At 40.2% G+C, this 13,735-nt stretch overlaps 1 protein-coding gene across 2 annotated transcripts in view; it reads left to right on the top strand.

The window, feature by feature from the left end:
• Positions 1-6,462, top strand: part of TOX (thymocyte selection associated high mobility group box) — a 297,838-nt gene extending 291,376 nt beyond the window's left edge. The window contains exons 7-8 of one of the 2 annotated variants that reach the window (XM_081258280.1): positions 3,955-4,100; positions 4,435-6,462. In XM_081258280.1, the coding sequence (XP_081114406.1) occupies positions 3,955-4,100; positions 4,435-4,471 (183 nt within the window). In that variant the 3' untranslated portion in view covers positions 4,472-6,462. The remainder of the gene's footprint in view (positions 1-3,954; positions 4,101-4,434) is intronic. The other variant, XM_081258279.1, reaches the window with a different exon arrangement.
• The last annotated feature ends 7,273 nt before the right edge of the window (positions 6,463-13,735 follow it).

The following is a 13,735-nucleotide window of genomic DNA, read 5'->3' as shown; positions in this document are numbered from 1 at the left end:
TTGAGTGAATTGTGCATGCATGGAGCTCACATCAGAGTTGGGGCGGGGTGGGGGTGGCAGGTAGCAATAAGATAAACAGATAAATTCCTAGGATCCCATGGAAAAAATAAAACGGGGGCAAACTGCAGGGTGTGTGGAGGAACGGCAGGTCTTTTGCTGGGGTGGATAAAGAAGGCCTCTCTCAAGAGCAGGTGGATGAGAGGAGGAAGCAGCCTTTAAGAATCAGAAGGTGGGAAGGGTAGATACCAGCAGAGAACAGTAGCAAGGAAAAGGGGCTCCTGGCTGGAGGACCTCACTGGGAGGGGCGTGGCTTGTGCAAATGTGGAAAGGAGGCCAGTGGGGAGCCTGGTGAGGAAGGGCGAGTGCTGGGCAGTGAGGTCAGCTTCATGGGTAGGTCACTGGAGTAGGATCTGCAGGTTAAGGGGGCTGGAAGCCCCAACGAGTTGAGAGCCCTGCGATCGGGATCAGAAGGTCCGTCACCGCTCCATGTCATCAGCTTATTACAGTCACAGCGCTCGGGGGGCCAGTGTTCACGTCATCAAAGTGGGCCGTTAGCCTGTGGTTGTAGAGCTGATGAATAGGATTCGGCCTGTCTGGTCCATCATCTTTATCCTGACAATGTTTGCTTCCTGGGCATGGGGGCCATGTCCCCGTTTTCAAACACCAGACAAAGAGAAAGAGAGAAGGAGAAAGAAAGTTAATGGCTCCTGTATTTTTAAAGTAAAGTTTCATATTTCAGTATTACTTTAGTTATTTTATTATCCTTTGGAAAATGAATGTATCCTACAAAAATGATTGTATAGTCCACCAGGAGTAATAGTTTTTTGTTTTTTTCCTGGAATAATATTTTATACAGTAAGCCCGTAGACCTGGGCTTTTTTTGGTCCAATTTTCTTCCTTTTTTTGTTCACTATATTGTCGAATGAGGTTAAGAGAAAAAAAAAAATCATTAATATCTGTCAACTTCCTTTATAACCTTAAGAAAAAAATCTTTGTATGATATCACACAGACAGATTTTCAATTTCCTTGTGTAATAAACAGCTGCTTTAGGATGTGGGTATAATTTAAAGGTTTAAAAAAATCACATTGAGATTGATGAATAAATCAGTTGTGAAGACAAAAACATTGATGCCTGTTGAAAAGACCTCTCCAGACAGGCAGGAAATGAAATTAGTTCCCAGTAAAGTGTGGATATGAAGATCACTGTTTGGTATTGCTGCAGGCTTTTTTAGGACTTGCTGTGGTGGCACAACAAAACTGCTAGGGCTACAGAAATCGAATTAAAGAGCAAATGTCCCTTCTGACATCAAATTAATCTTTATCATGTTTCCTATTTTTATTTCAATCTGGCACCAGAAAATGAAATTTAAAATTCCAGGCATGCTACAAAACAGTTGGTGATTTTTCTCTTGAGCATTAAAATGCAAAATATTCAGCCTTGTTTAATTAGACTGCTAAGCAAACAGTTTTTCAAAAATTTATATCATCATTGTTGTTTCATATTTACATCAATAATAAAAACGTCCATAGTTCTGGGTTTGACCTCAGCATCTCTTCAGAAGAATGTTTCATTTTCTAAATTGAAAGCAAGTAAAATAATGGTCTTCAGGCTTTGCTTGTATTTTTCTTGGTCCTCGGTTGTTTTAATACTAGTCATCTTAAATTTAGGCATTGAAGTTAGCTGAATTTTAAATCTTTGAGCTTTGTAGATAACGCATAATTTTGGTTTTATAAACTGAAGTTACCCATTTAATCTTAAACTGATCACTTAAAAATGAATGTTCTCCTGATATTCTCTCTCCCAAGCTTGAGGGGCTATGTTCATTGAATAGGAAAAAAAAAAATGGTCATTTCCGTTTTTTGATTGTGTGGTGTTGGATGGAAGCAGGTTGATTTATTTTTATTTATTTCTTCCTTTCTCATATGTTTCCATACCTTCCACGCGAGATATTTTCAACTACTCTGTTTTTGAGACTTACTTACTTTTAGGTTACGTTTTGTTGGTTGTGCAAAAATCCAATGTGGAGAACTTTACATTAAAAAGATAGGAAAACCTTGGTATTTACACAATTATATTCCCCAGGCCTTTCCAAGATTAGCATCAAATAGTCAATGTTAAAATTTATTTATTGGAACACATGATTTATGGACCCACTACTGTGGGTTCGACCCTGAGAATATCCAGTAAGCAACACAAACACTCTCTGGTCACTGGGCAGCCCTGATGACGGGGCGGAAATGAAAGTCATCGCGAGGCTCTTCTCTCTGGGGACTTTTTCCTGCTGTCTGCCTCGCATCACACAGCATCACATGAGACACTCGGGAAAGAGGTCCAGAAAGCTGGACAGTAAGCCCCATAAAGACATTATGGGACCATAATGAAACGAATAGTTTGCCAAAGCCAGTGAAACCCTTTGTGTCACAGAGGTACAGGATGGTCTGGAGAAAGAAAGGATGTCAGCCTGGAAAGGCCTGGAGAACCAAAAATCCAGTTATATACCTCTCACTTCTCACCCCCCTATTTTGTAAAATGTTTATGGCTGGAGCTGCAGGTGGTGTCTGCATAAACAAACTTACCTCCCACAAGCCAGTTGTTAGTTTAGGAAACATTCTATTCCTTCTAGTCTGTGTGAGGTCAAATAGCCCAGCTGGCTGATTACTCTACTTTTCAATGATTTGTCTTTGATGAGCAGCTTTGGTGGGGCTTTGAGTGGACATTGGCTTGAAGTCTTTATCACTTGAATGGAAAATAAATTAATATCTTAAAGCCAGTATTGAGAATTGAGGACATTTGATAATAGATGTCTTTGAGTCTTTACCCAAGGTGCCCTCAAATGAATGAAAGTCTAAGGAAATAGCCTTACTTGAAAATCAATTTTCTGATCATTCTGCTGAATTTTTTTAAAAAGGTAAAAATCTCAACAATATTATGCCTTCAAAAGAAGCTCCCTGCAAGGAAATAGAGAATGATTTGTTTTCAAATCCCTTGATTTTTCAGTGGTTAAAAACCATGTATGAAATCTGCTGCAAAAGAGACAGCCACAAGATTAATTAAGTTGCTTTTTTGGTCATTTCCAGTAAAGCTTGCTTATGCTGCTCTTGAATTCACCAGATAAGCTAAAAATAAATCTTAGCGTATAATGCTTTTTGTTTACCAGATATAGCTATCTACTTCAGAGATTCTGTCCTTGAATTTTTAATAGCTCTGCAAGGATTAAAAGTCAACACTTCACCATACCAGTGTATTAAAAGAACCTTCCTGAAGTCTGATTATTATTTAGTTAATAGACTTTGCAATTAAAAAATATTTGCTCTGTCTTATACTTTTCCTTCGCTGTGTTTTCCACTGGCAAGTTGTTTTGAATCTCCTTCCCTATATTAGTCCAACAACTGTTAAAAAGCTTTGGATGAAATTTTTAGCTGAGAAAGAAGTACAAATAAAAGAAGAAGCAGATGGTCCCTTTGTGATCGACTGAAGAAAACGGGTTTTGAGAACAATATGTGAATAGGTGTAGTCTAATAAAACACTCAGCCACCTGCTGCCCGGATCCTTCAGAAAGGATTCTGTTGCATATTCTGGGGATTAACTATTAATGTATCCTTAGGCTTGATAGAAAACATAAACTCTGAGGGGTTTAGGGCCTTTTCCCTTTGTTTTGATTGAGTTGGCTTTTCTAAATTTTAAATTGCTTCTAAATTCAATTTATCTGCTCAAGGGTATAATTCAAGGTTTTCCAACACATGGTTAAATGAAGGAAAGGTAAAAAGGATGGGTGGTGGGCACTTCCTTTCCATCTTTGTTTTAAGTTTTCTGCATCCTTGGGATAAGCTTGCCCTTTCAGGGACACTAGCAAGAAGGCAGTAGTGTTTGCAAACAATGGATAAATATTTAGGTGCTTTTCTTCTTAAAAAGGCACTTTGATCCTTATTTGTGGACTTGCTTTCCCTTTCAGGGGTTTAATCTTCCCGACTATCAGACTATAATCAATCCTACGTCTACAGCTGCACAAGTGGTCACCCAGGCCATGGAATATGTGCGCTCTGGATGCAGAAATCCTCCCGCCCAGCCCGTGGACTGGAATGACTACTGCAGTAGTGGGTAAGTGGCCAGCCATCGCCACCTGGTGGCAGACAGCTCTCATAGCAGGCATGTTGTGCCCTGCTCTCTGGTGGTTGGAAAGATCCATCATTTCTTCCTGCTTTACAAAAGATAATCTAGAACGGTTCCATGTTCGTGAAAGCAGACATTTTTAAGCATCCTTCCAACCATTCCAAGAATAAATGCCTTTAGATCCTGTTGGCTTTTACTGTGCACTTTCCCAGTGCCCAACTCCACCCCTCAAGCTAGAGCAGATAGACACGTCCCCCTTGGTCACCTGTAGCAAGCCTGTCCTGTTAACAAGGCATCATGTGTCTGTTTTCTCTTCGCACAGGGGCATGCAGAGGGACAAAGCACTGTACCTTACCTGAAAATCCGAACACCTCTTCTTTCCACTGAGGCATTCAGGGAAGTCTTTTCACCGTGGATTGCTTTGTATAGTCAAGGCAGTTCTCCATTTTATTAGAAAAATACAAGTTGCTAAGCACTTAGGGCCATTTGAGCTTGTGGGTCACCCACTCTGGAAGAAATAGTCCTGCTTCTTTATTATTTTTGTAATCCTTTATGGACATTGTTTTTCTTCTTCCCTGAAGGAAATTTGGACCATTCAGATTTTATGTTGGTTTTTTGCTGTGAAGTGCTGCGCTATAGTAACTGCCTTAGCAACTATAGATGTCTTGGATAAAAGTCCTGGATTTTCCATTGGTTTTCATAATGGGTGTTTATATGAAACTACTAAAGACTTTTTAAATGGCTTGATGTAGCAGTCATAGCAAGTTTGTAAATAGCATCTATGTCACACTCTCCTAGAGTATAAAATGTGAATGTTTTTGTAGCTAAATTGTGATTTGAAACTGGCTCATTCCAGTTTATTGATTTCACAATAGGGGTTAAATTGGCAAACATTCATATTTTTACTTCATTTTTAAAACAACTGACTAATAGTTCTATATTTTCAAAATATTTGAAAAGAAAACCGTATTCCCAAACGATTTTCATTTAAAAACAAATTGGCTTTGTCTCATTGATCAGACAAAAAGAAACTAGTGTGAAGGGAAGTGCAAACACGTGTATTTTGTACGGCAGAAAAATTGCTTTTTTGTATCACTTTTTGTGTAATGGTTAGTAAATGTCATTTAAGTCCTTTTATGTATAAAACTGCCAAATGCTTACCTGGTATTTTATTAGATGCAGAAACAGATTGGAAACAGCTAAATTATAACCTTTACATACGGCTCTGTATCATTATTTCTTCATACTGTGTCTGTATTTAATCTTTTTTTATGGAAACTGTCGCGCCTATTTATGAAATAATAAATATAGGTGTTTGTAAGTAAATTTGTTAGTATTTGAAAGAGGTTTCTTTGATGTTTTAACTTTTGCTGGCAAAAAAAAAAATTCACGCTTGGTGTGAATACTTTATTATTTAGTTTTTACAGTGAATAAAGCCAAATCTACTTTTCATTTTAGCAGCAAACTAAAGTAACCAGCCCTTATTTCTATATTTCTTTGGTTGACACAAACGAAAAAACTATGATATTTAAGAACTGTCTTCATACAATAGAACAGAGAATTGCCCTAAAAGTCGCATAGGCTCCAAGACTAAACAGATGGGTCTCTATCTGAAAGAAAAAGGTGGCTTCTTGGTTCTCAGCTGGTTTTAGTCAATCTGTAAACTCCCTCCCCTCCCAGCAAAAAAGAATTAAAGTGAAATCAGTCAAATTCTGCAAGCTGCATGCTTTTCACAAAATCCAGAAAACATTTAGGAATTAAACCAGGGGCGGGAGGAAAGAAAGGAAGCATACTGTCAAGAATATATCTAAACATGGAAGGTGGGTAACCAGACAGGAGAAAGGAAAGGGGAAGCAGCCCCCATTCGAAAACCGTTGATAGAAATTGAGGTTCCTGCTGTCATTTGTGCCTCTACAAGCTACTGTCTTTCCAGAATTCCTGGGTCTTCCAAGAGAATTCTGAAGGTACTAGAGATTTGCTAAAGAACAAAAAGCATTGAGAATCTGGCTGAAGGTTTGCATAGCTTTTACATCAAGAAGAGCAAATTACGCCCTTACAGAGGGTTCTATCAAGAAAGCTAGTCTGGTTGGAAATCAAGAGAATGGCTGATGTCTTTTTCGTGGAATGTGTGAAATAAACTTAGCAATTTAACTAAATACAAATATATGCATTGTGTAATCCAGTCAGAATTTAAAAGACAAAAGGTATGCTTGCTTTGGAATGATTTTAGGCATTGTACAACCTTGAATCAGCTGAGCATGTAATAACAAATAAATAATGCAGATCCAATGTGATTATTAAAATGACTGTAGCTGAGAGCTCTAATTTTCCTGTCTTGAAACTGTATAAGAACTCATGTGATTAAGTTCACAGTTTATTGTTTGTCTGTTTAGTATTTTAGAAATATACCAGCGCTACTAATTACCTAATGTCTTATTTATTATATTATGATAAAGCAACATTTGCCCTTGTGTTAAGTCTGAGAAGGTAATTACCGGGGTGAGAACAACCAGCTTTGACTTTGACAGGTGGGTTGTACAGGAAAGTACCATGTTGTTTACAGTTTTTCTAGAGCAGGTGTGCAACCAGGGTAGAGAGAGTATTGAAACTCGATACCAAAAACAGTAAAAAATAAATAAATATAAATAAAAGAAAACATCATAAATAAAAATTCTGACCATGCATGACCATATTCTATTTGGATATCCATCAGTCTCTGAAAGACAGACCCAGCCAGATGAGGGATCCCAAATAAATTTCATGGCAGAAGCGATCGGGCACAGAAAGGATGAACAGCTGCCCCAGCCACAGCCGTTGCTTCCTGAAACACTGAGAAAGCCCTCTGTCAGGTGTTGCCTGAGAAATCCTCTACTTTTAAGGAAGCCAGAATCCAGCCTGAGCCCAGCAGCTACTAGCTTGTAACCGTAAGGACCAGTGATGGTGTCCACCGAGTTCCCTGCCATGTAGCCTTCCGCAGGATCCCGGGACCTCCAGTAAAAGCATTCTGAGAGACTCAGCAATAATGCTGATCATAGAATATCTTTTCCAACACGCCAAAGTCAAAATTATAACTCATTAGAAAAGAAAAAAAGACCAAAAAGTGTGACAGCGACTAGGAGCGGTTGAGTTGTCTCTCTAACATCCACAAGAAAGAATAATCTAAAATCCCAATTCCCATTCTAATGTGAATGAGTTGACAATGGAAAAACAGTCAAAGAATGACTTTCAGCCAGTCAAATTATTGAACAGAGCTGAGGATGAAAGCTGGTCTCTGTGGTTGTTTTTACTTTGTTGCCTTAAAGGAAAGGAGCCCCTTCTGACTGAGGCATCAGTGGTCCATCAGCGGTCATGACAGCAAAGAACTGTGTGTCCTGACTCAGATTCATTGCTAAGAAACTTTTTTAATTTATGAATTCAAAGTTTAAAATAGGCACATCAACAATCCATTTACCTTTCCTGTGGACGTTCTGCCTTTTGCAAAAGAGTTGCCACACATGTTTGGAAGGTAATTAGATTTAGCCGTATGAAATTGCCTATATACAACCCTTTACCTACAAAAACGGCAATTTCATACGGTTCCACCCAATATGGCTGAGAACTAGAGACGATGGGATTTTGGATACAAGGTCAATATGATTTCAGATGGAGTTAGAAGTTCTTTACAAAGTCTGAGGAGAAGAGACTCAAAGAAGTAATGTGCTTGTTTACAAGATGCCCCGCTTCCAGTCAGTCCCAGACAGCTACGTTCAACCAAACAAAGAATATTTCAAATTACCAGATTCCAGGAAACCCCAATAAACGTCCTATTTCTTTGTTATATTAAAAAAGTTAATGTGGAAATTTGTAATGAATAGATTATCTGCTGGAACATGAAAGTTTTTGTTACACACAGATGTTCTCTTAATGCTTATTTGTTGAAAGGGGATTTGATCTGCATTTTCTTATTCCATTCATAACTCTCATTTTAAGGTAACTACTGAAACAGAGAAATTCACCTGTTTTGCTGATGGCTGAACATTGAAATAATGGCAAGGCAAGGTACAGAATTCACATCATAAGTTTAATCCCCAAACATGTATTACCCCGAGTTACCTAATAGATGAATCCATGTGAGTCACCCAACAGTACAAATCTGTTTCCCTAAGATAGAATAACTTCTTTACCTCCAAAGCAACTTGGAATGTCATAGCGCATAGTAGGTGCACAATAAATACAATGATATGTAAAACAGTCAGTGGCACGTCACAAATTATCCTCATCACATAGCAGTTCTATGGTGTTTCCTTGATCATTTAAAAGCTCTTTAAATATAGAAGGGAATTAAATATTACAGACAAGAACTGGGAGGTGAAGAAGAATGGAAATTTTTCATTAAAAATTTTGTAACCTAAGGTTACAAAAAGATAGGAATTTTAGAATGAGTTATGCTGTATTCTTTGGGTCTACATAATCAAGCAAGAGTTTCTAGTTACAAACAAAATAAAAGATGGAATATACACTAGTCACATCGAGAAAATGAGAAGCCAAGGAGAAAAAAAAGGTGTCAGACAAGTAGGAGTGTTGAGTGCAGGAGAGAAATTTCAGGAGCCAAGTTTATAGAATGCTAAATTAAAACATTGATGAACAGGATGTTGGGTTGTTTTTCTAATTACCAAGTGCAAGTATGACTTGTTGTAACAAATAAAAGACCCTATGTCCTGGGCTCTATTTAAATTACACCAGGATGAGAAGAAGTGGTCCTTTTTTTGACTCCTTTAAAAATGTTTTATTGGAGTATAGTTGATTTACAATGTTGTGTTAGTTTCCGCTGTACAGCAAAGTGAATCAGTTATACATATACTGTATCCACTCGTTTTTAGATTCTTTTCCCATATAGGTCATTACAGAGTATTGAGTAGAGTTCCCTGTGCCATATAGTAGGTCCTTATTAGTTATCTATTTTATAGATAGTAGTGTGTCTATGTCAACACTAATTTCCCAGTTTATCCCCCCGCCCCCGATTCCCCCCCTGGTAACCATCCTTTTTTTAAAGATGCTCAAAGGAGATTTCCCTAGGTCTGTTTTGGACCAGGTCCCAGCATGGGAGAGCCTTCCCTCACAGACAAGTTTCCAAATCTTCACACAAGACTATTGCTTGTGCAAAGAGCGTGGGAGCTGCCTGACCTCACAGTCCCGAAGGAGGGAGGCTGGGAGCTGCGGGAGGGAGGGGTCACTTCTAACGCAAGATAGACACGCTCTGCAACACGTGTGTCTACAGCGACATGAGACTGTTTTCTCTTTTCTTACGCAGCCAGCGTCTTGTCCTTTGTATCCAGAACCAGATTACATTGTAGGAGGTAGGAGGTGAAGACGAAGTGCTTGCTCTGGACCTGGAGACCCCTGAGGACAGTGACGTGTAATATGTCAGCACTGGTCAGACTTGTGCCTCATTATGTGAACCCACCAGCACGCATCCTCAACTGTCGTCATTTCACATTTTATTAACAGCTTGCTAGCAAAGACATTTGAAAGTGAAATTTCATTCACACTGACATGAGGCCAGAAAAAAAAAATAGTGACTGGAAATGAAATGGAAAGACATAATTCTACAGAAAGAAAAAAAAAATCATTCTAAAGAGAGACTAAACCAAACTACAGTATTTTAAAGGCTGCAGCGTCCCTCTTTGACAATTGTGTGTTTACAATAAGCCTAAGCATAATTGCTCTGATGGGCTGTCAGGGAAAAGATTAATTTGGCAAAGATTAGTATTGACTTGCTGTTTATTAAAGCTTTTAAACAGCTGTATCTGGCAGCATTCCTGTAAGTGCCTGTCATATCTGAAAATCAGCCTCACACCCTGGTGCTCGCCAGCTGTTACTAAACAATCTTTTACCACTTTGAATGTCTTTCTCCAGGCCAAAAAGCAAGAGCAAACTATTGCCAAATGAGCCTTTTTCTCCTCCTGTCACTTTTTTTTTTTTTTAAGGTGGGAGTGGGGAGCTTCTGAATGTTGAAATGTCAGCTCGTGGCCGATGGCTTGGCTGATAAGAGGTGCCGGAAGTCAGTAGGTGGTTTGGGTGCTAGATGAATGCATTCCCCACATAGAGAGTGCTGGTGCTGTGAAGTCACCTCGCACAGACAAAAAACCACAGTGTGCAACTGTCGGAAGGCAAAAAAGGTTTTCAAGACAGTTAGAAATTGGCGATCAAAGGCTTAGCACCATCAGATGTCCAAAACTAATGTTGTGTTTCCTCAGACTGGCACATGCCCTATCAGCCACAGGCTGGGCAAGGGCCCTACCGTGGGATGCTGAGGGAAGTTCAGTGTTGGCCATTCATCTTCATCCTGTGAACTGGGGTTCCTCACTAGAACTCTGAAAGGGGACAAAGGCACTTGGTAAAACATGCACCTCGCATTTTGATTCAGTGGAAACCTGTAGAATAAGACAGATTTGGATGTTTTGAAGTCCTTAAAAGAAAGGGCAGATTGGGCTTCCCTGGTGGCGTAGTGGTTGAGAGTCCGCCTGCCGATGCAGGGGACACGGGTTCGTGCCCCGGTCTGGGAAGATCCCACATGCCGTGGAGCGGCTGGGCCCGTGAGCCATGGCCGCGGAGCCTGTGTGTCCAGAGCCTGTGCTCCGCAACGGGAGAGGCCACAACAGTGAGAGGCCCGCGTACCGCAAAGAAAGGGCAGATTAAGTTTTGTACTGGAACAAGACCCAGTAGTTTCAAGTCCAAGTACAGTCACAAAGCCAGTGGAAAGCATAGCATTCCAATGCAGTTAGACGTCAGGCTATAAAGGGCCCTGTGTCAGGGTGAGAGGCACATTAGTCTTTCCAGTGTGACTGCTTTTACGAAGATTAATCTCGACCTTCTCTAGCTGCAACAGGCAGAGCAGATGCAGGAGGATATGGTCGTCTCTTAACCCTTCCACTGTTGGCACTTTCCGTTCAACCTCGTGTGTGGGTGTGTGTGTGTGTCGGAGGTGGGGAAGGAATTGGCCTAGGAACTACGCTTTCAGGATGGACATTTAAAGCAGGTGTTTGTCAATGTTTAACCTCCAAATAACGTTTTTTGGAAGTCTTTGCTGTGGATGCAGTCTGATGCCTGACATTTGAATTAGAATCAAATCCAGTCAAACTCCAAGGCATAGACAAAAGTATCCTACTGCTCAGTCCTAAGAGCGTGCCATTCCTCCATGGTCATCCACAAGCCCTATCCCTAATCCTCGACACACAACCCGCAGATGGGCGAAATAATACTAACTCAGCACTTACGTAGAGAAATGAAGTGACTCGCTGTTGAGAACAGAAGGCAAGATGTGTGTTTCACTGAGCCCTACAGAACCCACTGAGCTGGGCTCCCTGCTTGGAGCGTTCATTCCTGTTGGAGCTCATGCCCAGGCAATGGGCAAAGGGAAATCTGAGTGTAGAATCCACTTAAAAATTAATCTATGGCCCTAAGTCACAGAGTGTTCTAAGTCCTAAAATAGCCCTAGACTTATGGGTACTGTGGCCACTTTCTAGGGCAAGAGCTGCTGCTGTACGGACCTGCCCACCCAGAAACTAGGCCAAATACTGAACTGTGCAGAAATGCACCGTCTCGGCTTGGTCCGATGGTTCCTCAGACCTTACCTGGAAGGGGCAGTGCCCTAGCTGGAGTCCAACCACACCTGCTGCTGATTAAGTTCCGAGAATACAGCATCAACCTTGTAGTCCAAAAAAATTAATATCATTTCTAATAGAATCCAAGAAAGTCCAGGGTGAGGGCAGGGGGAATGGATCGCTTAAGGCATGTTTTGCAGGAGAACATTTGGCAAACTTTTCTGCATAGTTTCCTAGATTTCGTTCTCTCCCATCAGATGAGTAAACAGTGTGGGAGGTGAGGAATAAACTAATTCAACGATTAAATCTGATGAAGCCAACAGACTAGGTGAGAGTCCAGTGAGTTGTGGAGGATTCCACTATGGTTGCACAAGAACGGAAGAGAACAGTGAAGGAAATGATGCCATCCCCATGGCACGTGGTCCGTGGATAAAGTCCTTCCAGAAACAACATTATTGGTATGATGTTCAAACATGTACAAGTTGTACCTTATGAAAGCAGCTCGCACCAACAATCATGGCTAGATTTATCTTTGACCTAGTTTTATCCAGTTTCCAAAGCCTGAGGAAAGCCCGTAGAATTCACCTCTCCGTAAATTGTAACTAGTTCTGTGGAGTATTCTGTATTTTGTTTTGTTTTTGTTTTTTTATCAAGGTAGACCCACCGAAACCTAAATCTCGTCTTGGCAAGAGTTTCATACAAGAAGAAAGGAAGAATGGTCTATCTAAATGTGACTGCAGTTTCCGGGTAGTATTACAAAATACACTTATCTACAAAGCCATTCTCACTGTTGAGTTGGGTCATTTTTAACACCTGGTTTCAAGATGTGGTTTCAGCAGACCAACACAGCAGAAGTGTTAGATGGGGTTTCTCTCTCTCTCTCCCTCTCTGTCTCTCCACCTCTCTCTCATTCTCTCTCTCTGTTCTTCCTTTTCTTACAGGGCAAAGATTCTGCTACTCTATTTAACTTACCAGTTTCTTGAATGACTTCTGGTCTTGCGTTTCCAGAATGTTCACCCTCTTCACAGGGACCACGGGGGGAGCCAGGTTGCCAGCAGCCAGCACAGGTTGGCCTCCATCGTCACTTTGCTGATCCCTTTGCTAAATCTCAGATAGACGGACAGAAACTCCGCGTTCTCTCTCCCCTCTCCTTACTGATGTAAAGCAAACAGAAGTCTCTCAGGACCTTTCTACACGACTTCCCACTCCACACTGCACATGGTTTCGATAAAAACGATTAGTTTCATTTATTCAAACAGCTTCATTTCACCAAAATGAGTCTATTTTTAGCATTTTGGCTAAAGGTTTTTTTTCCCATTTTTGTAGCTGTAAAGGAGTTTACTGATGTTTCAGTCTTTAATCATCATTATTCCTGCCACCCAACGAGCTTTTGGACTAGAGTGAATTTGATGAGTCCTCTATGAGGAAATTTACATTTTTATAAAGTGGCATTAGAATTCGTTTACAAGTTTAACTTACGTATCATTTCTTACAACCTTTGAGTGTTTGCATTTTTCCATGAGGTTAGTTTTGACCTTTTCAACTTCACTGTAAATATAGTGTATGCTGCCAAACATAATAATGCCAGCGCTTTATCTTGGTTTTATCTTGATGTCATTACTTTGGAGAATATTTTCACTTGGACAGCACACCATACTGAAAAAAGGACTCTTAGAATACATATTCAAAGAGTGAAACTGCAAATAAGCAACTGCAAAACTTTACCCACTTATTGGTTGTTGTGCAGAGTTGACATACACTACTTGCTAGATGTTACCTTGTGTTCCTGGGTTAAGACAAGAATTTTTAAAAATTATCTGCTGTTATTTAAGGATTAAAATGGAGGGTGGAAATATATAATAATCTTCTCTAGTGACTCACAAGAACTATATAGTGGTGTGAAAACTTGGCTGATTTCTCAAAACGTATCTGGTGTAAACTAACCAACTTGTCTTCCAACTCCAGTTTCCCTCTCCCCACCTCCCTCACCTCGATGGGTATATTTCTGACCGTTTTCCCAACGGTGTCACGTGTGCCTGT

This window comes from Mesoplodon bidens (assembly GCF_964165515.1).
Source record: "Mesoplodon bidens genome assembly, chromosome: 16".
Classification (NCBI taxonomy): Eukaryota; Metazoa; Chordata; class Mammalia; order Artiodactyla; family Ziphiidae; genus Mesoplodon; species Mesoplodon bidens.
The sequence above is the reverse complement of the archived record's forward strand: the minus strand, read 5'-3'. Positions and strand labels throughout refer to the sequence as shown.